Genomic DNA, 25,148 nt, shown 5'->3' on the forward strand with positions numbered 1-25,148 from the left:
AAAGCTCTGCAGGTTGAGGTATACTGATGCTCAGTTTGGAGTTTCAGGTCTTTGATTTGATAAGTTTTCTTCACTCACACACACTGTTGTCTGACTGTGAGGGAGGAGCAATAGTTTATATGCTCCAGTGCAGCTATGGTTCTAGCCCAGCTCTGGTCCTCATCCATCAAACCCACATGAGCTTCATTATCAGCAGCTGATCAGAGGAGCAGCAGGGCAACATGTGAGGTGTGTTACCGGTCATGAGACTCAACGCTGAGTTTCAATTAAAACAGAACTGACCGACGAGCTGCTGCTCGTTAAATCATCACATCTCAACTCTGATTGGTTGACTCCAGCTCTACGTATGGACCTGATAGGGTTAAACAGGATCAGGTAGACAAGTTTAACTGAGGTAGAAATGCAATCATACTGCAATATGAAATTATTGTAAAGACAAAAATAGATGTAAACAGCAGGCAGCAGTTTGTAGCCGCCGGACAGAGACAAGCTAGCTGTTTCACTCAGTTTTCATTCTTTATGCTAAATTGAGCTAAGCTAACCAGCTAGCTTCATATTCATTTACCAAACAAAAGAGTTGTATTGATCTTCTTATCTAACGCTTGGCAAGTTAAAGAATAACCGTGTTTTCCAAAATGCTGAACTATTTCTTTAAGCCTGATTTTTTGGCAGCAGGAAAAGTTGTGAACACATCGACCTTGACATAGACCTTTTAAGTTGATATGTTGAACTTGTTAGCGAGTATTTTCACATCCAGCATTTAAGGAGCAACATTATAATTCATTTGGTCGTGTTTCTGTTTCTGTAAGTCCAATATTCACTGTCTTTTAGCTCTGTTTTGGTCTCTACCAGCTCCTGAGGGAAATATATGGCTCTTTAGCTGCTAAACGCTGCAATATGTTCACCAGTTAGTCATTAGTCATGGTGAATGTTAAAAAGCTTTGTCTTTGAAAACAGCTGCCTTCTACGGCCAAAAATAACACTATGAGAGCTGTGAGAGTGAACCAAAACAATGCATTTGTAAACAATGAGCTGAAACTCACTATTGCTCCGTGAAGCTAAATCACCACAAGCGACACCTCTGACATTAACCACTGTCATTTGATACATCGTTATTGCAACAAAAATATTGATTACAGCCATTTCATAATAATACACGTGGGCTGAAGTTATCAGTTTCTCTATTGAAAACTATAGAAGGAGAAGACTATTCTCTGGTTTGATGACTGGAGGACTGAGAAAACCCGTGATGATTTTACAATAATGATTTGATATGTGACCGCTGGGACCAAAAATTCAAACCTGGAGTTTAATGTAGACAAAATCCCCTCAACCTGTCCAGGCCTAATTGAATCACCTGAAACAGAAAAGCTTTTTATAAAATGATTGCTAAAGGTGTGCTTGTAAGCTTGGTGCTAATTTAACCATTACTGTTGCCAAGTGAGTGACCTGAAAGTAACTCCCCCAAAATGAATACTGGTCTCAGTGTGGACACACTGATGGAAACTGCTTGGTTTACGTTTATTCTTACTGACACGTAATAAACACTGAAGCCTCTAGGGGACGCAAGCAGCACCTTAGAGTTTAAATTTGTACATGTATTGAAGTATTTGTGTTTTATTTCGTTGCTATCCATCCATATACATGCAAGTCTGACTGTTAACGTGTGTTTGGAGGTCACGACCCAATAGTAACTGCGTGTGTACCAGGTATTCCTCATGTTGTGGGGACTCGCCTCTGGGACCAAAAGCAAGTCCCCTTAATGTAATTCATAAATATTAGGGGGAAGACTTGGTTTATATTAAGGTAAGTTGAGGGTTATGTGAAGGTTAAGGTTTGGGAAGTGGTGATTAGGCTTATGACAATAAATGTCTTTTGAAGTGATGGAAACACAGCGGTGTGTGTGTGTGTGTGTGTGTGCATGTTGAGCCTCTGGATCAGAGTTAGTGAATTAACACTGAAGTAAAATCACGTTACTGTGAGTGGGGGCGTGACGCAAAACCAGACGCCGATTACACAACACACACAAGCACACAAACACACGCACGCACACACACACACACACACACACACACACAAAAAACCTCCAACAATCCAGTTTCGGATTGGAATCCAACACACACACATTTCTACAACACTGTGGCTCCATTGGTTGCTGCCAATGAATGGACGAGTTGTTAACCAATCAGAAGCATGTGACCAGTGAATATGTAGCCCGATCAGCATCAGCCGGCCGCATTCTGACTGACTGTCCCTCCATCACACACACGTACACTTATATACGCACACACACACACTCTTCTAGTCAGTCAAACACACACAGTTGACAGCTTATAAACACACACACACCTATCAGTCTGCTTCATTTTCATCATCATCCTCAGTCATCTGTTATCCGTCCATCATGCACAGCAAAGAAGAGATCAGGTAAGAGAACACCTGTTGAGCTTGATATTAACATCTGTCTGTCTGTGTAATGAACCAGTGTTATAAACTAGTTGCTCTTATTGTGTAGGTCTGCTGACTGTGACCAGTTCAGACAAAAAGTGTTTTTTTGTTGTTGCCTTGTTGAATTGTCTGAATGGGTAAAAGAATGTCACAAAAAAAGAGCAAAAGTTAAAAGGAAAGTTTGGGGAAAAAAGTATGTTTTTGTTCTGCTGCTTTTAATGTTCCTGTTAATCAGATGATGACGCCTCAGATTTATCTTGGGACTTTTTTGGGGGGTGCAAGATAAATCTAAGCAGCTCTAAGCCGTTGGCAGGTGTAGTGTATATTGCCCTTATCCTGTGTTAACTTGATAATCTGTCTTTGTCTTGTGGTAAATCTTCCAAAACCAGATGTTTACTTAGATTAAAGATACAGTTAGATGTGCCAATTGTTAAAAGCTAGCCATAAATGAAGGGTCAGGGATATGTTTCTTGACTGACCAGGAGTTCAGAAGGTGGAGTTTTTAGAAATAGGGAACTATATATACTGAGGTTAGGAATGTGGACAGGCTCAAAGTCAATAGAACACTGACTTTTCACATTTTGTGCAAAGATTTGCAACCACCGTACGTTCATCTACACACTTGGACAGAAGGGATGAGACGAGGGGTATTCATTTGGTTGTAATCTGCAACCTTGCCAATAGACGCCACTAAATCCTACATAATGGTCCTTTAAAGAGCAACTATGACAGTTGTATCAATTTTAAAATGTCTGCCACAAAGCAAATAAGTATTTTCTAAAATGTTGACCTATTCATTTAAAATAAAGATGATTCACCTAGATATATGAGAAAGGTAAATGCTAATAACGTTTGCATTTTTCAAAACAAGGTTACAAAGTTTGAGCGTGGAATTAGCGTAGAATTAAAATAAAATAAAAAGAAATAAAATAAATAAATACTCCAAATATAAGATTTTAAAAAAGAAAAAGAAAATCATCAATAATAAAACAGATAATACAAAAATAAAAGAAAGACCTTTTTTGTGACAACATTTAATGCCTTCACATGATTAAACTTGTGGACTATTTAATAGTTTTGACAGTTATTCCTCTCAGTTTTGGAGACATGGGAAAAGGGGCAGCATCATTGAGTCCAGCATGACAACAACACGAGGAATCAGCTGATCAGACCGGCTTTAACACAGTTACACTACAGTACAGTTACCCAGATTATCTAAACCAAACTGAATGTTCAGGTTATGTAAACTATTGTAAAGGTTACATCACGTAGAGGGTAAACTTCAGTTACGCTCACACTCACCTAACACTGTTGCAAAGTGTGAAGAGCTGCTGGTACCACAAGTATTTTATTTTGTTAACTCTCATTTCTGACCATCAGATTGAGTTGTTTTATGAGAGTTTAGAGGATGACTGTTAGCACTACAATACCCATGAACCTCAGCTGCTGTTGCCATGGAGAGGAAGGCATTCAGAATGTGTAAACCCGTCGCCATGGTTACCGAATTCCTCCTAAACTGACCCAGAATCTGATAGCAAACTAATTTAAACTACAATGCGTCATCTCATCTCATGCTGCAGTTTGCCTGAAATAACTCCTCGAGCTGCAGCACTGTTGTTTTGACTTGCTTTGACTTTAAGGAACATTTTTGTTGCCTTCAGATTAATCTTCATGTGCAACTAAAAACGTTTAATATGTTTGAATTCAGGATTTAATTAAATTCTGAATGACTTCTCATGTTGTTATCACATGAATAAATTATCATCAGTGATTGGAAAAAAGTCCAAAACCCACAAAATTAGGACCCAGGTGTGAAACACTAGTTAGCTTAGAAAGTATATAACATTAAAGTGCATGTAAATTGTAAACCAAAGGGAGAAGGCATGTTTAATTATTGCCCCTAACTGTTTCTAAAGTGTTAATAACAGTTAACATTAACACTTCAGTATAAATATTGCTCCAGCCAGGTTTCATCAAGTTAAATTAAAACTTTTAAAGACCATTTTAAGATAACATTTAAGATTAATGTAATGCCTGTTTCACCATCATACCAGCAATTCTAACAATTCTTAACAATATAATTGTTTAAATCAATGTGTCCAACACCCAGATAAACAGCAGAACATTGAAGAATGGGTTAAACAAATTAAAAAATCATTTAATTTAAGTTCATTTAGCTCTGTTGGTTAAAATTGACACTTCCTCATTATGAGACAGTGAGTGTTTGTTACAGGTTTGGTGTTTCTGACTGAAACAGCTTCCCGCAGCACAATACATCAGTCTCATCAGTCTCACTTGCAGTTTATAGAAATATAATGTATCTTGAAAGACAGAAATTGGATAAAAAACATTTCATAACTTACATTACTGCTGTTAGATTGGTAAATTACATTAAACACTCATAAATACCTTCTAGGGTCTTTTTTTAAGGAAACTAAATGCAATAGTAGTTTAAGAATTTCCCGATACAGATAAAGTGTTCAAAGACTTTTCAAGACAGATGCCCTGTGCATGTAACACAGAACGGACCTTCAAACTGACCCTTGGGAACATGAACTCAGCATGCTTCACTTAATTTTCATGAAAAAGAGACCCAGTTCAAATAAAACCAAATGTAATTAGATCTCAGTGTGATATCCTCAAACAGAGAACAGTAAGATATGACGAGAGTAAGATGATGATGATGATGCACTACATCATCAGAGCTGACTGAACTGCTGCGACTCTCACTGTTAAGGCTATTATAAGTTAACAATGTATTTCCTCCTCTGTTCCCTTTATCTGCAGTCATGACGAATACCAGAAAACTGCTGATTGGTTGATGTCCCAGACGAAGCACCGTCCCCAGGTGGCGATCATCTGTGGGTCCGGACTGGGCATGCTCGCTGACACCCTCAAGTGTCAGGACTCCTTTGCTTACTCTGACATACCAGGCTTCCCACAGAGCACAGGTAGAGATTTATTTAATATCAACAATATTAAATAATAGATGATAAGTAACTTTATTTTTGAATAATACTACATGTTTCTCAATCAAAACTACCAGTGATGTATTTATTCATATATATATTTTACATTTAGAAACTTTCTTAGACTTTCGGTATTTTCTGCACAAATTTGTGTAGAAGGGGCCAAATTCAGAGTTACAGACTAATGTTCTGTATTAATTTAACTTTAATTCCCATTATTTAGCATTTACAGTATAAGCAGCATACCAACATTTATTGTTTTTGTGGGTTAATTACATCACTACACTTGTTACACTATAATCCTGACTGTGTGTGTGTGTCTGTGTGTGTGTGTGTGTGTGTGTATGTGTGTGTGTGTGTGTGTTTGTTGTAGTTGAAGGTCATGCAGGTCGGCTGGTTTTCGGGGAGCTGAAGGGGAAGTCATGTGTGTGCATGCAGGGTCGCTTCCACATGTATGAAGGACACTCACTCTGCAAGGTACACCTGCACACACATGCATACATTTACATCACTGAGCTTAATGGTGAAGTCCACTAATTTCACACAAGATGTTTAGTTTACTTTTCATAAGAAGTACTATGTAAGTTTATTATATAACATTTTAAACAAACAGCCTGCAGTACAAACTAAAGTTGTGGAGCTCGCAAGAGATTTATGTTTAGTAGCCAGGTGATTAAAAGTTAGGATATTGGCCAATACTGCTTTATAATTTGGGCTATTCTTTTTTTTCTTCTGCAATGAGTATCTCATATTTCCAGACCATGAGAATGAACATGAATGCACCATTTAAGTGATTTCACCCAGTTCACATATTTAACTGTATTTATACACAATGAATACACAAAGTACAATAAGCGGTAATCAATTCAATTGTACTCATGCCAAACACAAAAAAATGCAGTGAGCTGATTAAAGTAGCTGAGTCACGCCAAATGGGTGAAACACACATATGACTGTTTGTTTGTTGTGTATGTGTGTGTGTGTGTGTGTGTGTGTGTGTGTGTGTGTGTGTGTGTGTGTGTGTGTGTGTGTGTGTGAACCAGGCTCAGGTCATGGGGGAGAGGTCACGTGTAGCCTTTTAGCAGACTGTTCAATACTGCTATTGTTTTCCTGTATACAACACACACACACACACACACACACACACACACAAACTGGTGCTTCTCATTACTCAACAGGTAACTCTTATTCTGTTGCATTTAAATCATATTTAACCAGTTGCATAAAATATCTGCAGCTGTAGCTCTAGTAGACGTCCTGCAACAAAAATGTCTTGTGGACCTTTTTTAAAACTTTAAAAACAGCTAAATATATATATATTTTTTAAAAAGGCTCATTGATTTCATAGAACAGTGGGTATATATTTTTATAAGGGACTATTTTCACCACTTGCATGGGACTCAATGAAAGCATGTCTCACAGTGCAACAATAGCTCACTGTTGCCAATAGCAAAAATTGAGATGCACCAGACTTCCACTTTAGGTCCTTGGCTTTTCAGTTTATATTGTGCTTTCATGCATACTGACATAATTACCACATAGTTTACCAGGGGCTTTTGCGCTGTGTGAAGCACTTTCTTTGTGGTCTGTCTGAATATACCATGAGTGTCTGGGACACAAAGCCCACTTTGCTCCTTGGTTGACATAGACTCTGAGAGTGATGAAGTGTTCTTCCACATTGATCCCTGATTCACATGTTTATGGTTGGGTCAGTGGTCTGGGTTTCACTCTGACAATCACCGCTGTTAGGGAATTTTCCAAACTTAGATATCATACATTGGGTCAAACTAAGGCCTTAAGGTCATTGTAAGGCTGACCCTGAGACACACTTTCTTCCTGTGAGACAGTAGATGCAGCTGTCTGCTCATTTCAGGGAACACAGGAGGCACCCTGATAGTGTTGCTATGGTAGCCAAGGTCAGAGATATGTTACCTGTCTCTCTGAACAGACTAGAGGTAACTGCAATCAGAGTTTGGATTTTGGTGACCCTGGGGAATGCAGGGAAAGGGCGCTGAGCTGTGTTCCCAGACGTTGTACATTCAGACTCTCATAACAACGAACTTTAACAGGAAGTTTCTCCTGTTTAAGAGACAAATGATCACCAAGGTTATGACAAGATACCCATCTGTCTCTCAGACAACGTTTCCAGTTCGAGTCTTCAAGCTGTTGGGGGTGGAAACTGTAATTGTGACGAATGCCGCCGGCTCATTGGCGGACGGTCTGCAGCCTGGTGACATCATGATCATCAAAGACCACGTCAACTTCCCTGGATTGGTCGGTCTGAACCCGCTGAGTGGACCCAACGATGACAAGTAACTGCTGTTAATTGTTATCAGAGTTTCATGCTTACGATGAAACTCTTTATTCTAAAAGTCCTTGTTTGTTTCTTGTGTGACTGTTTGATAAGCTCAGGTTGTTTACTATGACATTACATGTTTGTGTTTTAACTTGGTTGTCACAGTACCAAGTATTGACATTTATAGTTTTCTTCCTGAGGCTGTTTCATTGTCAGATTTGTTTCAGTTCAGCTGATTGTGTTGTTTGTTAATTATTGTTCACAGGTTCGGGCCGCGTTTCCCCGCCATGTCTGGCTGCTATGACAAAGGCCTGCGTTGCTTAGCAATGGAGATCGCCAAGCAGCTGGGGGTGTCCAGCCTCATGCAGGAAGGCGTGTACGCCATGGTGGGCGGGCCCAACTTTGAAACTATTGCTGAGGCCAGATTGCTACATCGGCTGGGAGTGGACGCTGTCGGTACGACAAACAAAATACAGATATATCGATGTAAAGTGCTGTTAATGCCCCCTAGAGGCTGCAGTGATCATTACAGCCACATTATGGTCAACATCTGAATGATTTAGGTACTCTAAGAGGAGCTAGATAGGTAAAGTTTGACTAAAAGAAAGCTCATGGGGATCATCCTCTAGAGACCTCGAAGTCAGAACACAAAACTTTGAGATTAACTTTGAGACCCAGGAAAAAACTTCATCACCCTGCTGGTCTCTGTGTAGTGTGTATGTATCGTCCAGGATTCGAATCAGCATTACCATTACCATTACCTGGCACAGAGTTTTTCTATTTGTCAGTTAATTTGAGACAGTTTGATTAAATATAATTTATGTAGAAAAATGTGTCTTGTGAAACATTAAAATTAAAAGACTTAATATGGTAGACATTTAGGATGATATTGTACTTAAATGGTGAGAATTCCTTAACAAATGATCAAAGAATCAACTGAAACACAGTGAGTTTGACGCTTTTGTTGCCATAGAAGATCTGAGGTCTGGGTCCACTTTGCTCAGTTTGTTAAGGCTGAACAATTTAATTATCTATCGAAGTGAAATAACATTTACACAAACAGTTGAGTCTTTGTGAAGCTGTTTCTAAGTTGAGTTGATTATACAGTGATGGAAGCACTGTCAGTAACAGTGGTTTCAGTATTAGCAGTACTGCCTCAGTAACTTCAGGTGTTTAACTGTGTTTACAGGTATGAGTACGGCTCCTGAGGTCGTCGTGGCAACTCACTGCGGATTGAGAGTCTTCGGCCTCTCTCTGATCACCAACAAGGTAAAAACACAGTTCAGACACTAATCAATACATCGATCAGTTTTAAATTGATAACAAAGCTGTAGGGCAGGTCTGGTGAAGAGTTATGAGGACTGTGTGATCAATGATTGATTGATTGATTGATTGATTGATTGATTGATTGATCAATCTGTGTCAGGTGGTGAAGTGTTATGAAGACTCAGAAAGTGTGAACCATGAAGGCGTCCTGGAGGTTGGACGACTGCGCTCTCAAACTGTACAGCAGCTGGTGACTGAACTGATCAGCAAGATGGAGATCAATAACAACATCTCTAATAACACTATCTGAACACACACAGACAAACACACACACTCACTGTGTATATATTTGATTGTTGTGTTTACAACATATTTTATAGCTTACTTTAGTTCATCATCTTTTATATTATTTTATATCTTTGCTGTAATAAAAACTTTATTTATATCAACATGGTGCCTAATAATTCTCTATCAGGGTAAATCTGAATGTATTTATTCATTTATGATATTTCATTTTTATCCCACAGATTAATATAACAATGACCTCAAACACCTCTGTGTTTATGGTGCTTTAATATAAAAAGAACAATTTAAATAAATAAAAATGTCTCTTGTACAATGTTGTAAAGAATTTCAGTGATTTCTTGATATATGTTAACCTGATTAAAACTTGCTGCCAAACCTAAGGCTGTTTGTGTTGATCAATCTGCAGTTCTTCTAATGTCCACAAGGTGCTGCTGTGATATTAGAGTCTATTAAAGGGAACTGGAAATCCACCAATTGTTGTATACTGAAACAAAGTCGCATAACTTTTGCTACGTTTCTGCCTAGCATTCACACCACTCCGGTATTTTCGAAACCCCTAAAACTGAGACTTTTGAAACCACTGCTCGGTGCCAGTTTTAGTTTGCGAACTCTGGGTGGCGCTAAACATAAACATAGCAAAAGTGACCAATCAAAGGAGCAGACTGTCTATTCCATCCCTGCCTCCAAAGTGTCAAATCTCAGAGGGTCAAGTTCACATTCATCACAGCCCTGTGCTCACATGACCACATTTGTTTGAGCGAAAATGCTCCATTGGGAGGATGCTTTTCCATTACAGATACTATTCTGTGCGCTTGTATCGTGTGCCTGGTTTTTGGTATGCCCTTTTTTTTTTAGATTAATTAAATGCCACACCCTGCTCACACCTGGAATTAAAAGTCACACTTCCCCACTCTATATGCAAATAAACAAGTACATCATTTGTTTTAACCAATTCACTTCACATGCCTATTCTGCCAGTAATTAAACAAAGAAGAAGAAGACGTTTGCAAAGCTTTTGCAAACCTTGGAGACGTGTGGGCAAAATCAACTCTTCTCCAAATGTAAATCAGAGAGCATGTTTCATGTGTACTCCATCCACAATAATCTATTTAGCCAGTTGTTGTGGCTTCTTCCTCTTGTTGTTTCTCACTTTAATATGACATTAGTTGAGTAGGCGGTCTTTCAATATGGCTGAGGACACATTTAGTGTACAGATTGCTAAAAGAATGTGGCCATATGCAGCTCCTCAATACGTCTTGGGTACATTCATGTATATACTAGAGCTGTCCACTTTAAATTAGATAAACCTAGATGCATTTTAATATTAGTGTGAACAGGGTCAAAGAGAAATATTCTTTTGAGTTTGAATGATGATGAGTGCAGTTAATCTCCACCTCCTGACAGTTCTGATTGGTTTAAGTTCAAACGGAATGTTTTCTTTCAACTTTCTCAGAATGAAGAAACAAACAAATTAATTTCCTTCAAACGACAGGATCCCCACAGGAAAGGAAGGTATGTTAAATTTAGAAATTAATACATGCAGGAGCTTATCTTTACTTATTTTTTTGATAGTAAACTAAACTACCAGTGTGCTGCTAGCATCCCCAAGCACCTGAAAGAAGAACCTGAAATATAAACTAAAAACAATCTACAGGTGTGTTGGATTGCATTCAGTTTCTGCATCTTCTTGTTCAGATGTCAGTGATAGACAACCAGGTGAGCTTTGACCTCTTCCTCTTGTCTCTGGTGGTTCTGCTGCTGGTTCTGGTGGTTCTGTTAGTTCTCTGTTGGACCCTTAAACTCAGTAGAGTCAGGTAAGAACATACAACCGTTTTTTACATTAAGGTGATTGCAGTGTTTTCTTTGTGTGATGTCCCAAATTTGAGACTAAACAAAACAAAATATCCTGCTCTCTTTCTAGTTCTTTTTGCTAAACATCCTCCCTCAGCTCAGTGTAAATGTTCAGAAACGTGATCTTATTCATTAAAACATCGTCAGAGTTTCTTTTAGTGCCGGTGTGTGTGTGGTGAGGGAGTTCTGAATTGTGTTTATGGTCTCTGATTCCTCAGAAACTACACACAGCTGCAGCTCTCAACGGGTCAACCCGTTCGCATCCTGACCGTCAAAACTGAACCACACCAGGCCCAACAGCTGTTGGACCACATGCTGGACCGGGTCCTTGTCCAGGTGCAACCAGAAGCAGAACCTGTAGAGGGACCCCCAGTGGAACTCGGAGAGGAACCTGCAGGAGAACGTGAATCTGTTTGTATATCAGACCCTGAGTTTCCAGCAGCAGCTTCTCCCCCCAAAAGAGGTAGGCGTTATTGAACCAAACCTTTTCAGGGTCAGAAGCAGTTAGATTTCCTGTTCACTACGTCATCTTCTTCTCATGTAGAGTGTAATTATAAACACATTTAAAACTAAAACTAAAATTTAAAAAAAGAAGATGATAATGCCTACTTGGGACTATACTGTGATTTTGGATTGTAGAAATTAAAATGACTTGACTTTTCATTTATTCAGCCTTTCTGGTGTTCAATTTTTAATTTAACCCTTTAATGTAACTTAACCTTTTTAATTAAATGTTTAACCCTTTTTAATTGTTCATGAGTCATTTCCTCCTGGGTCCATCTCTTCCTGAACCATCGGTTCAGTTCACTGAGCAACAGCTTCACCTGCTGGAGCTGAAAAGGAACTTCAGTAATTTCTGTCACTGAACCCTTTTTGAAAGAGCTCAAACAAAAATCAGTGCAAATCTGAATTATTCACCATTGAATTGATTGACATTAAGAGAAGTCTTAACTAGACTTGTTTCTCTCCTGTGGCAGTGAACACTCTTCACAATAAACTGTGGACATGGATCACATCTGCACCTCCTCCTCCAGGTGAGAAAAAATATATTTAAAAGTCTGTATGGATCAAAACTTACATTTGTACAATACAGTAGAAAACAAAAAAATGTATTATAATAGTTTTATTATAATAATATTTTTTATTATTCTAATGTATCCCTTATTTCTCTAATTCTACTGGGGTACATTGTAATATATACTATTTGTTAATATGACAAATAAGTCGACTATGCATGCATCAATTACTTTAATTATTGTATATATAAATATTTATTATTATTATTATTATTATTATTATTATTTGCTGTACTATTATTTTGTTTTTGTTACATAGTAATTCAGCATTATTCATTCAGGTTTATATTGTAAGATTTGATATATTGTATTTTTCTGTAAATTTGTATCCATTATTATTTAAATTTACAATAACTAATTACATTTCATCTACGTTCTGCAGCACCTGCCCCTCCTGCCCCTCCTGCCCCTCCTGCTCCTGCTCCTGCTCCTGCTCCTGCTCCTGCTCCTGCTCCTGCTCCTGCTCCTGCTCCGGCTCCTGCTCCGGCTCCGGCTCCTGCTCCTGCTCCTGCTCCTGGTCATAAGGATCAAACCAACGACCCTGGTACTCAGGAGTCAGATAGCTCTTGCTCTTCTCAGAGCTCCTCCGATAGTGGATGGTAGGAGGAGGAGGAGTAACATGATGTGTCAGAACTTTAGAGAGGATAAAGGGCATTTATATTAATAGGAATAACACTTACATACATACTGACTGACTTCTGAAAGATAAAACTGCCCAATAAAAATTAATTGTAATATGTTTTCAAGTTCAAGTGTGTGTTTATTTGTCAGTCCAACTATAAAAAAATGGAGTGAAAAAACATCCAATATGCATAAAAAGCCTGAAAGCAATAAAAGATATGAACTTGCCCCCTTAAAACATATATCATAGTAAATAATAATAAGTAAGTAATTCAAGGCTGACAAAAGCTTCCTGTTCTTTCTTTTGACACTTTGGATTATAATTAGATCACTGACTGAACCTTTAAATTAAATTGTGCCAATTTCATTCATTTTTTAAATGATCATTTATCGATGTTTACAGAGAGCCTGAGAAAACTTAAACACTACATTAAACTGTTGGTTTGACAGCCGCTGTGGAGTTATGTTTCATCCTGTGACCATGTGGGGGCAGCAGGAGTCAATATTCCACATTATAAAACCAGCAGCATCAGAACAATAATTACTGAGAGGTCTACAAGTTCAGTATTGTTTATTCATTCATTTTAACACAATTCATTTGCTGAAAAATAAGATGAAAAATAAAATAACAGAAAATGCACAAATGTATATGTTTCTGTTGCAGAGGTTGTTCAAGGACTCATAAGGATTTTTTCATATAAGTTGAAAAGAGATTAAAGTTAAGAAAGACTATTATTACTATATTCAATATATGTTTATATATTATACTATATAATTACTATATTCAAAAAAAGTTAACGTCATTGTATCAAATCAAGAGCCAGGTCATTTAGAAACACATTTTTGACGATATAAAAGTGTCAAATAAACTACATTAAATAACAATGAGTCCAAAACTATATAGAATAAAATAACATCATGTAAATAAATGACTCATGGTGTGGGTTTATGATCACTGTCTCGTTCCTGTGCTGGTATTGAAAGAAACTGTATTTTAGGCTCACTGGATTGGATGAGGTGATCCAGCAGGAAACGCCTCCTCTTCAATTTTCAACTTTTAAACTGAGGGGGCGGATGCAATCTAAACATCTGTGATGTGTTGAGTTTAAGGACGGCCACTCACACTCACACAGAGGAAGTGATGAGTGCCTCTATAACCTTATTTTCCATGTCAGTTCATGTCATGTGAGACTGTGGAAAACTGTGCCAGAAAACAAACAACAGCAAAAAAAAAAAAACTAGACAAAATAATACAATACTTACAATAAATTCAAATGATGAGATAGTACATTTTTTGAACTCTCCAAGTATCACACTTTTGTTTTAGTAGATTGGACTGCTGTAACGCCCTGTTCTCTACTCTCCAAAGAAAACTTTAAAACAATTACAACTCAATAAACTTTAATATCCTCTTACTTCTTTTTATATCAGCTTTGGCCCTAAATATATTTCCCAATACTAATTTCTTTATGAACCCACTGGAACCCTCAGATCATCGGGGATCGGTCTATGACTCGTCCCTCAGCTTAAAACTCAGCATGGAAACAGCTTTTAGAAAATGTAAGACATCTGTAGATACATTTAAATCCAGACTTAAAGCTCACCTGTTTTCCAAAGCTTTAGAGTGAACATTAATTTAGACCTCAGCACAGTCATTAAGGGTCTTATGTTAACAGACATGTTTAATATGTTTACATTATCATGCTTATATATGTGTGTTTTACATGAGTTTCTACATAGTTTTAATATCCAGTTTTATGTGTTTTTAGTTTATTTTAATTTGAGTGTTTTAATAGTTATTTTATTATCCTCACATTGGTATTTTATTTAATAACTTGAATTGTTCCTGCTTCAATATTCTCTTTGAATTGAATCTGAAATAAGATAGTGAATAAGTTGCCTTGCTTATCTCACTATGACATATTGACAGACCCTGGAGTCATCATTTTGAGATATTGTGAGTTTTTACTTTTCATTTCATTTATTCATTTTGCATTTGGTTTTTGTCAAAAGCAACGTACAACTGAGACACAATCCAAGCCACAGTAGATAAAAGAGGAGTCTTAGACACTAAGTGCCTCAACACTCAGCTCCACGTTCACATTAGGTATGAAGATAAAGTACTCTCGGAAGAGGTAAGCCTTCATGCGTTTTTTTCTTTCTTTTCTTTCTTTTCCAGGCTGATATGAGCTTCCATAGTAAACAAAGTCACAGAGCTAAAGGGGTAGTGTAGGTATTTTGTATTTTACCTCCATAAAGGTGGTGAAATAAAAGAAAACAACAACAAAAATCTGAGCAGCAGATGCAGAAATATTATATTTTAGTCTCTTGTACGAGTGTAGATCCAGTTACACTGGATCCTACATGTCCGATATTTCAGGTGGATAGAGTCTTTCATTAGATTCCCTCTGTGTGTAAACACACATCTCTGAAACTCCACACGTTTGTAAAGCATTAAACATGAGTTCATGTGTAAAATTAGTGTAATATTCCTTTAATGTTCAAAGCTAAAATGGGATGAACAAGCAGCGACCATCTGTCAACAAGGCAGATACACCTCCAACCACACCTTTAAACTATCTATCTTTATCAGTTTGCTAATAATTACCATTTAATGTAACTTAATTGGTCATATGTGTATGTACTGTATGTGTGCTGGCATAATTACATGATATCCAATTAATTTGGGTTTAATTACAATAGATGGTGGACTTTAGCTGATGTGAGGTGTTCATATTTGCTTGTTTTTTAGGCACCTCTCTATGATTAAAGGTGCAGTGTGGAAAATGTAGTGGTATTTAGATGAATGGACTAAGCCACAATGGGCAAACCAAACACAGACTCTAGAGACAGCCTTTTATGTTTTGGGGAGTTTCACGGCCACCATAGGTTCTCATTTGGAAGAGGAGAGGGAGGGTGAGGGTGAGGGTGATGTATTCATTTGGTTTTAATCTGCAACCTCACCATGAGTCCCCACAAAATCCCACACACTGGTCCTTTAAGTGCCAAGTCAGCTATATCTGGACTCTCAGAAAAATTACTTACCTAGTTGTAATTATGGCTTGAAGGTTGACGTGAAACTCAAATATGAGATAAATGTGGCATTAGTTAGCTAGCTAAACAAAACGCTAGTTAGGTAGTTGGTCCTTTGTATGGTTTGGTTTTTTATCTGCTCGTTAGTGAGTTGTTAATCAGATCAATTATATTATGTCAGCTTGCCCTTCATTTGCTAGTTGCTTGCCATGTTTTATTTCATCAGTTAAAGTATTTGGCTGGTGAGTTTCTATGTTTTTCTTATTGTTGAGACATGTGCAGGACCAAACCAAGAATTAATTCAACCTAATTGATTCTGTGTATCCAAAGCCTGATATATCTCATTCCTCTTTTCCATAGACCTCCATTGTTATCCATATCTAATCTAAGTTGCACTAAACACAGCATTAGTCTGAAGTGACATGTTCCTTCACACGTTCCAAGTTAGGTGACGTTAGTTTGTTTTAAAAAACGGTTCCAACGGCTAATAACAGCCATTGGTGTTTTCAGTCTCCAGCTCCATGTGCATGTGATTTGTTGACAGTGAGAAAAATCCCCAGCCGTATCCTTTAATGAGTCACTTTGAACTTTTCTTCAATGGAAGAAACTTTTTTACTCATTTAGAGTTAATAAACTGGATAATCTAGACCATTGTATTGTTTATGGTGTTAATTATCACAGTCATCCTACTAAAACTTTACAAAACACCATCATTTAATGTTTTACATGTAAACTAGTCTCTGCTGACTGAACTGGTCATGAAGCCAATTTTTTTCCCTTTGGGTCAGACAGGAAGTGACCAAAATGTTTCCTAAACCAACTCACCCTCCATGCTGATAAAACAACACACACACATACACACACCCACATACACACTCACACACACTCACACACACACACACACACACACACACTCACTCTCTCACACACACACACACTCTCTCTCTCTCTCTTTCTCTCTCTCTCTCTCTCCCTCCTCAGATATCTGTTTCTCCTCTGCTGTCGCTCTGACACACACACACAGAGGGAGGTAGATAACTCTGTGATTCCGCTGCTGAATTTTTAACGCTGTTGTGGAACTTTTTTTTTTTTTTTTCCAGGCGGGTTACTGTGGCACCAGGGTACTGTTACACCGACAGAGACAGAGAGACTGGGTTCAGTTCAGTTCTGTTGTTTACTGAGGCTGGACGGACAGAGACTGTTCATGGGGTTCACAGTAAGTTTATCCATGTATCCATCTCTCTCTATAGATATCCATCTACTGCATATTATTTCAAGTTTTTATATAGTTTTTCTAGCTCTACTTTAAAATGAAAACACGTTCAATTTTATGTTTTCACACATTAAATATTATTTCTCACATGTGTGAAATGCCTTAAAATAAGTTCATATTATATAGATTTTTAGATATTTTACATCATAATCAACACCATATATAAAATCGTAAAAAAAAAAAAGTTCACATTTGGTAAATGTATATATGTAGGCTCATGTGTTTTTTAGACATATCAGGTGATTTTTTTTTTTATTTTTTTTTTACAGCTATTTCATATATGTGAAGTGTAATTCTGAAAAGTTAGACTTCACGTGTTTGTTTTGTGTGGGGTTTCCTGTTATCTTCATGTTAACTAAAAGTGGCTGATGCAATTCATCAACTACTTTTCAATGAGCAAACTAAGGGTTGTATACTGTATGATATTGTGCATGTGTGACCTGTGACCTTTGACCATGTGGCTGTCTGGTCTTGTTCCTGTTGGTCATGTTGTGAGTGAAGAATTAGAAACAGAAAGACTGAAATTTAAAATATAATTATTAATGATAAACACTCATTTTGAGGATTTTTTTTAAAGAGGCTGTTTATCAAAAAATAAATTACTGTAACTCGTCTATACTGTCACTCCAAACAAGAGGTCTCACCTCATCTGACTCTCCCTCAGCGTCAGTGATTGTCATGCTCGGCACCTTTAAATACTTGAATTATTTATTGTAGGAGGTTTGTTTGTGTGTCTGTGCTCTGTTATGCATACCAGAGGACTTCATGGGTCCATTTGCCTCCAAGTAACCAAGATACAAGCAACCAAGTTTGGCGGGTTCCAAATTGTATTTTATAATGAATAAATATTTTATTATATTTATTCTAATACGATTTTTTTAGTTAGGAATCTGTGTAGTAACTTGAATTGATTCTTTATTTTGTAGTGTTCATTGTAACAGTAGTCCTTTATCTTTTTCCACAGAAAAACTAGTTTTTTTGTTCTCTAGACCAATAAGACTCAGTCAAATCTTACTATATGGCTGGACCAAGTATAATTAATGTGCACAATTGTGGCCGATTTGTTACATGGACAGTCCTTGATAGTGTCATTTGAATTCCCGGTTATAAAATGTCCATCTGCTATTATCTGCAGTGGCTCCAGTAATATTTGTTGTTAAAGTGTACTGAAGTAGCACATGACTTGGTTCAGCAAGATTTGACTCAAAAAAAGGGTATAAATGCAGTTGCAAGATCAATACTTTCCACTCATTTCGATTTTGAGGCTGAGCAAGATTCTTGCTTGTAAAATTTTGATAAGTACTGTCTTAGACCCAAACGTCCCACATCATGTTTTATCTTTTCAGAAATACAGACATTAGTTTGGAGAGTGGGTTGGCATTTCTGCTCTTATTTTTTAGAATACACTCTGTGGTTGGTTGATTTGAACGTCAACCAAAAGAAATGATCTAGAATCTTAAACATGTTCATATCCACAATGGAACCAGACTACCTTCTGAAACCTGTGGCCTCCTGCCTCCATCTCCTCAGGCCCATCGTGTCCTGATGCTGCTACGATAAAAAAACCATGACCCTCAACACCCAGAGAGAGAAGGAGCCCCTGCAGCGGCGAGGAAGCACACCCATTCCTCCTGCAAAGTTCTACCAACACCCATCCTGGACTAAAGACCCTCAGCTACCCAGCAGAACCCTGCCTGACCCGGAGAAGCCCCGTCCCCAGCGAAGCCACCCTCCTCTGGGACAGTCGGCATCCTACCACCCTGGAGACAAGTCCCTCCACTACCGTGCACAGTGGAGTTCAGACTCAGATGATGATTCACAGAGTGACTCGGACTGTGTTTACAGAGTGATGTTGCTAGGCGACCACGGCGTTGGAAAGACCAGCCTTGCAGGAATCTTTGCAGGGATCACAGAGAAAGATGAGCAACCTGGAGGTGGGACGTTATGTTTGGTTGTCTAGTAGAACAATTAATCCTTAATGTTTTGGCTTTCAACAAATGCTATATTTAATATGTTTCTATTGTAGCAGCTGTTGAATGTATTTGCACTTTGTAAATATTACTCTGAACGTTGGTTTCCATTAGCCCTGGCTGGGTAAGGCAGCAAATTATCAGATTTAAAGTTAAATTTTGCCATCTTATATGTATATTATGATATGTTATATGTATTCAGCCATTAAGTGTTAATGATAAATCTCTCAGTGTGTGCGATATTGACTGAGATAGTTGAGTTTTCCTGCAGGGCCATGTTGGCAAGAGAGAGAGAGCTAGAGATAATATTGAAAAACGGCAAAATGGTCCTTTAAATACAAAGCATTAAGTACTGTTGGTTGTCTCAGCTTGGACTTGGAGATTACAAATTTATCAGATTTACAAACTGGAGTTGAGGAGCATGGATGTACGATATGAACTGGAAACCAAAGTCAAAGATGAAGCACAGACATTCTCCTGCTGGCCTTGCCATCGTATTCCCACAAGACTTGAATTGGAATGACATCACACTTTAAGCTTTCCTAATGCAAAACCTTTCATGGATTAAAGAAAATGATTACCAAAGAGTCATAGATTACCTCTTTTTTTCTTTCTCTTTTTCGTCTATTAGTCTTAAAGGTGGCCCTTCAGATTGGGACAGTGACATTCAGTCCACTATGGAGGAGAATAAGGGTAAAAGAATAATTTCCAGTAAGGCGTGTCATTGACAAAATACAAGAACCGTAGGTTTGTTGGCGGCTGCTCTCATCGCTGATCAAGCAACTACTGTACATTAAGAAATCTCAGACTATAGTAGGCAGGATCGGTAGATTACAGCTCTCTCAGTACATTCATGGTGTGGAGATTGAAAGGCTATTAATCAGTCACAGAGGCTCTACAAAAAAAAATCCAAAAACATATAGCATATAGAAAACATATACAATTTCACAGCTTGACCCCCAATATAGGGACAAAAGGTTTTGATAGCTCAACCATTTGACCCTTCTCTTTTGAATTTGAATTGACCAATCTGTCCAGCAACAATATGTAAAGTGATGGGCTGAATTATTGGATCACTCCTCTAAAGGACAAGTTTGGTGATTGTCTGTACTGTTTCTTTTATTGTTAACAAATCTCATGTGAAGAGCCAAACTACACAATACATAGTGTAGTAATGAGTTTATTGTTGGTTTTGGTTGGGACATGAGGGTTAGGATTAGATAAATAAATAGATAAACATTGAAAATCAGCAGCCTTGTCCTTTAATGTTTCTATTGTTGTGTTGTAGCTTTCACTCTAACTCAGATTATTGTTCGGTTTGTGCCTCTGACTTTGTTCTGACATCATAACCTTGAACGACCTGGCGTCATCGATCAGCTCCTGTGTCACGTGTCGATTGGCCCGAGGCTGTGATTGACAGTCTGTATTGATCCAGTGAAGTCTGACATGATGTGAAAGGTCTGTCTGCAGTTAGTTTTCAGGTTGACTGAGCTTTGTTGTCTGGTCACAATCAGCTTTTAGTTTAACATGTTTTTATTGTTGTTGTTGTTGTTGTTGTTGCTGTCGTATGCTCAGAGAACCGATTCTCCAGATTGCTAGTAATTGACTGTGTTGTCATTGTTGTTCACCAGGTTGTTGTTTGTGTCTTTTTAACCAAAGATATACAGGGCAGCTGTGATTTGTTGATGGTCCTCCATGTTATTTATTGTTTTTAGCAACATAGCAGCGTGGCTCTAGGGATGATGATGATGCTGAATGGTTGGTCAGTTGGTCCACCACTTTAGTCCAGACTGAAATATATTCACAGCTGTTTGATAGATTATCATGAAACTCGTCAAATGTAATAACTTCGGTGATCTCCTGGCTTTCAATACACCACCACCATCACGTCATCTTTGTCCAATACTATCACAAATACCTGCAAAGCTAATGACATACGCATCAGCCTCTACTTTGTGTTTAGTAATGATCAACTAATTTTAGACATTGTCACTGTAAGCACGTTCAAATCTTGCTTGAGTACAGCATCACAGAGCTGCCATCATGACTGAAAACCTCTTAGTCTTACTGTGTGTGTTTACTTTGTTACAGTGGACACATACGAGCGAACACTGACAGTAGACGGCGAGGAAACCACACTCATCGTCATGGATACCTGGGAGAACGACAAACTGGTACATTGTGTCCGTGCGTGCGTGAGTTTGTGTGTGAGTTTGTGTATGTGCATGCGTTGATGAAGTACAGTACTAGAAAGTTGAACTTAAGGTGAACTCTGACCTGACAGTGGTGGTCTTTGGGGAAAATGCTTTGTGGGCCGCAGGGGAATTTTTTCGCTGCTATACTGCAAGTGGCCATTGGGAAAAATTGGCTGCAAGGCCAAGCAGCAAAGCCCTTCCAACTTTTATGATACATACATCCATTGTAGGAGTAGGATCAAGTAATGTTGTTTTAAAGGACCGCAGTCTAGGATTTGGTTGTATCTAGTGGTGAGGTTGCAGATTGCCACCATAAGTTTGACCAGATCCACCTTAAAAGCATTTATTGGATCAGTGTTTCCAAAATAGCTCCTAAAATCTGGATCTTTTTAATAACAGATGTTTCTCTCTCTCTCGCTCTGTGTTCATGTCTTTCTACTTGTCAGGAGGGGGAGGACAGCTCTTCTCAGGATGACTGTCTAAAGGTGGGGAGTGCGTACGTCATCGTCTACTCGGTTACCGACCGATCCAGCTTCGACTCCGCTTCCGAGCTCCGTATCACATTGCGACGCACCCGCCAGGCAGAAAACCTTCCCATCATCCTTGTGGGCAACAAGAGCGATCTAGTTCGGTCCAGAGAAGTCGCTGTGGAAGGTAGGAGATAAAAATCACAGGGGATACACAGATACCAATACGTATATGCAAGAAATTGCTATCTGGTAGCATGTGAGTGATGCTACGTTTATAATATATCCTCTTTTTTTCCCAGAGGGCCGAGCGTGCGCGGTGGTCTTTGACTGTAAGTTCATCGAGACATCTGCGTCCCTTCAGCACAACGTGACTGAGCTCTTTGAGGGTGTGGTCCGACAGCTCCGGCTCCGTCGTGACGGCGGCGAGGCGGTTCAGCACAGACGCTCCATCTACAAACGCAAAGAGAGCATTACCCAGAAGGCTCGGCGCTTCCTGGACCGACTGGTGGCTCGCAAAAACCAGCGCATGGCGGTCAAAGTGCGTTCCAAGAGCTGCCACGACCTGGCCGTTCTCTGAAAACACCGCCCACCAGGTGCGTCAGGTTGGACTTTCTTTGGCTCATTGAGGTTGACTCCGGTTGTGATGTCACGGATGATGTCACGGCCATTGATGTAGGCGGAGATTCCCACAAAGACAAAAAAAATCTGCCGTGAACAGAGTCGGCAGACAGTAAACGTACTCAGTGCGATCGTTTTTCTGTTTGACTGTTTGGTCTCAAAATGTTTGTGACTTTTCCTCCAGATGACCTAAATATAAAGATACCAGACAGACTGTGAAAGATCATCACTGTAGTGTTTAAGATCATATTTTATTTTATTCTTTTTTTTCTTTTTTTTTGTATTATTATTTTATTCTCCTTCATGGAGGTGGTCCTGTAGTTTCCACTGTGTCCACTATGCTGTTCTCCTGAGGTTTCTACTGTTTTTGTTTCAATGCTATGCAGAATAAAGTCTTAAAGGAACAGTCCTCTCAAAATCATGTTTTACAGACGACCACTGTGATATAAATATGGATTTTATTTCAGATACTCATTACATTTTGTTCTTTATTTTCATTTTTTATAGATTATTTACAAGTGACCTCCCCCTACTATCCTTAGAAAATGGTCAATTCTCTTTTATTATTTTCATTTTAGATAATTTTATTTAGTTTTAAATGATTATTGTCATTTATTCTTACATGTATAGTTGGCTTTACTTTTTTACTTTTTCTTACTTAGTTTTTTTATAATTTGATTATCAATTTTCAGGTGTTCTTCCAGCTGTAAACTTCTTTCTACAGTAGCTGCAGGGATCAAGCATCTGCGCACCACTTCACATAAACTCCTAGACGTTAAATGTTGCCACGGTGACCTGGGATGTTGAAGAAGATGTTGTTTACTGGGCGGTCGTCGTGACAACACAGTCGTATGCAGACCCCATTGTGTGGTTGACAGAAAACAGGCATTGGGAGTGTTTGTCTTTTAATGGCACTTTTCTGCCCCTGAGTTTATTCTCTTAGGCTTGGAGTAAAACCTGTGTCTTTTCTCCTGGAGTCAATACTATCATTTGTAGATTTGTTATGTTTCAGTAAGAATTATAACATAACCAAATGTATTGTTTACGTATGTTCACGGCCTGCAACAATCATAAACAAGTCATAAACCAAAGTGCTAAACACACTCCCAAGTCTTACTATTGAACTGAAGTTTCAAGTATCGAACAAATTAAAAGCTTGACCTGATGATGGTGCTAGATGCAAAGTTAAGGGATCACATAAACATCATTAGAATTCATCCTCTTGGGAACGTGAATGTCATTACAACATTTCATGGCAATACATTCAGTAGTTTTTGAGATATTTCTGTCTGTTTGCCCAAAGCAGTGGACCAACACACAGACTGACATTGCCATCTACAGAATCACGCCACTAAAAGTAGGTCATGCCAATGCTTATCAGCTGTGAAAAGTGAGCAACTGCCTCGGGGCCCTAAAACTCCAGAGGCTTAGGTTTACTGTGTGTCAGATGCTTTTTGGTAATTTGATTACTTGAATTTGCACCACTAAAGTTCAACATCAAGACAGTCCTGCAATACAGTATTACTAAACCCCTTATAAAACCCTGTTGAACTCTTATTTTAATCTTATTTTAATTCATTTTATGCTCACATAATACATGTTCCTGAATACATAGCCCTGTTTCATCAAATTATCACAAACTAACTGACCCATGGACATGTAGTATTCTGTAGTTTCTGTGTTTCTTTGTACAGAATATAATGAAGCTGCCATCTATACTATACTCTGTGCTCTAGACTTGATGGAAACTTTGGGGTAACACAGGTTCAACAGCACATTTTTGACCCAGGGCCCCTAAACAGGTTAATCATGCAATGGTGCAGTGATTTTGGATTTGAGGACCAGACGTTTATGTATTCAAATCTGCAGTTCTTCTTTTTAAATAGAGCAGATACTGGCTACAATGAGCACAAACAAACTGAATGTGAAATTATTGTTATAAGTGAGAACAAACAAAAAAATGTTTTTGTATAGTCTGAAATTAGAATTTGACTCAAAAGGCTTTGCAGGATGGAGAGAATATTACTCTAGAGATGCAATTATTAGTCGATTATTTGATTAGTTAATCAACAATATATTTGAATCTGCAACTATTTTGATAATCTGGGGATAGTTTTAGTCCACAGCCTGATATATCTTATTTCTCTCTGCTGTAGAGCTCCACTGTTGTCCAAAAAACTATTGAGAAAACCTCAATGGGCCACACTGCTGCAGTGGGTGACACGTTGCTTCGTTACCATGAACACACACACTGTAGTTTATTTTGACTCAATCCCACACTCAGCAAACCAAATGTGGATTAAGCAAAGGCGGAAAATTGGTTCCAACAAATGCATTATTTCCTCCTGTCTGATGTTTGTTAAAAACTGCAGTTCCAAGCAGTTTTAGGGGATCGAGTCTTTGAAAGAAAAAACAGAGAGAGTTCATATATTTGTAAATAATTTTTAAAGATTTATGTCTTCAGTAAGAACCAACGTGATTGGGGCTGAATGCCACAGACAGGAGAAGTCAGCAAGTATTGAGAGTTTGTTGGTTTTAGTCTTTTTGTGAAATTTGTTGATATTAAGAAAAATATGGAATGATGGTTTTACTTTAATTAGAATAAGAAAGATATTTGGTTAAAAGGCTTGATTTAACCCTTCAGAGATGTTGGATGTATTGTCATTAGAGTGTATTTACAGCAGCCAGTGCCTCCAGTATAATGAAACTTCAGAAATGTCTATACTTATGTTTGTTTTCTTTCATTTTTTTCATTT

The 25,148-nt window shown here is 38.2% G+C and overlaps 2 protein-coding genes across 2 annotated transcripts; both read left to right on the forward strand.

Annotated features, from left to right (window-relative positions):
* The first annotated feature begins 2,404 nt into the window (after nt 1-2,404).
* pnp4a (purine nucleoside phosphorylase 4a) lies at nt 2,405-9,289 on the forward strand. The gene is made up of 7 exons (XM_053316552.1): nt 2,405-2,427; nt 5,236-5,399; nt 5,791-5,894; nt 7,554-7,729; nt 7,979-8,169; nt 8,903-8,982; nt 9,140-9,289. The coding sequence occupies exons 1-7, from the start codon at nt 2,405-2,407 to the stop codon at nt 9,287-9,289; spliced, it is 888 nt and encodes a 295-aa protein (XP_053172527.1).
* A 7,613-nt stretch (nt 9,290-16,902) lies between these two features.
* On the forward strand, nt 16,903-22,586 carry rem1 (RAS (RAD and GEM)-like GTP-binding 1). The gene is made up of 5 exons (XM_053316579.1): nt 16,903-17,082; nt 18,670-19,073; nt 21,201-21,283; nt 21,751-21,958; nt 22,074-22,586. Exons 2-5 carry the CDS (start codon nt 18,707-18,709, stop codon nt 22,349-22,351), a joined length of 936 nt encoding a protein of 311 aa, XP_053172554.1. The 5' UTR covers nt 16,903-17,082; nt 18,670-18,706; the 3' UTR covers nt 22,352-22,586.
* The last annotated feature ends 2,562 nt before the right edge of the window (nt 22,587-25,148 follow it).

This window comes from Scomber japonicus, chromosome 3 (genome assembly GCF_027409825.1).
Source record: "Scomber japonicus isolate fScoJap1 chromosome 3, fScoJap1.pri, whole genome shotgun sequence".
Taxonomy (NCBI): domain Eukaryota; kingdom Metazoa; phylum Chordata; class Actinopteri; order Scombriformes; family Scombridae; genus Scomber; species Scomber japonicus.

Coding starts and splice junctions, on each gene's coding strand:
- pnp4a (XM_053316552.1), top strand. CDS start 2,405: ATGCACAGCAAAGAAGAGATCAG. Junction 2,428..5,235: donor CACAGCAAAGAAGAGATCAG/GTAAGAGAACAC, acceptor CTTTATCTGCAG/TCATGACGAATACCAGAAAA. Junction 8,170..8,902: donor GCTGGGAGTGGACGCTGTCG/GTACGACAAACA, acceptor CTGTGTTTACAG/GTATGAGTACGGCTCCTGAG.
- rem1 (XM_053316579.1), top strand. CDS start 18,707: ATGACCCTCAACACCCAGAGAGAGAAGGAGCCCCTGCAGCGGCGAGGA. Junction 19,074..21,200: donor GAAAGATGAGCAACCTGGAG/GTGGGACGTTAT, acceptor ACTTTGTTACAG/TGGACACATACGAGCGAACA. Junction 21,959..22,073: donor CAGAGAAGTCGCTGTGGAAG/GTAGGAGATAAA, acceptor TTTTTTTCCCAG/AGGGCCGAGCGTGCGCGGTG.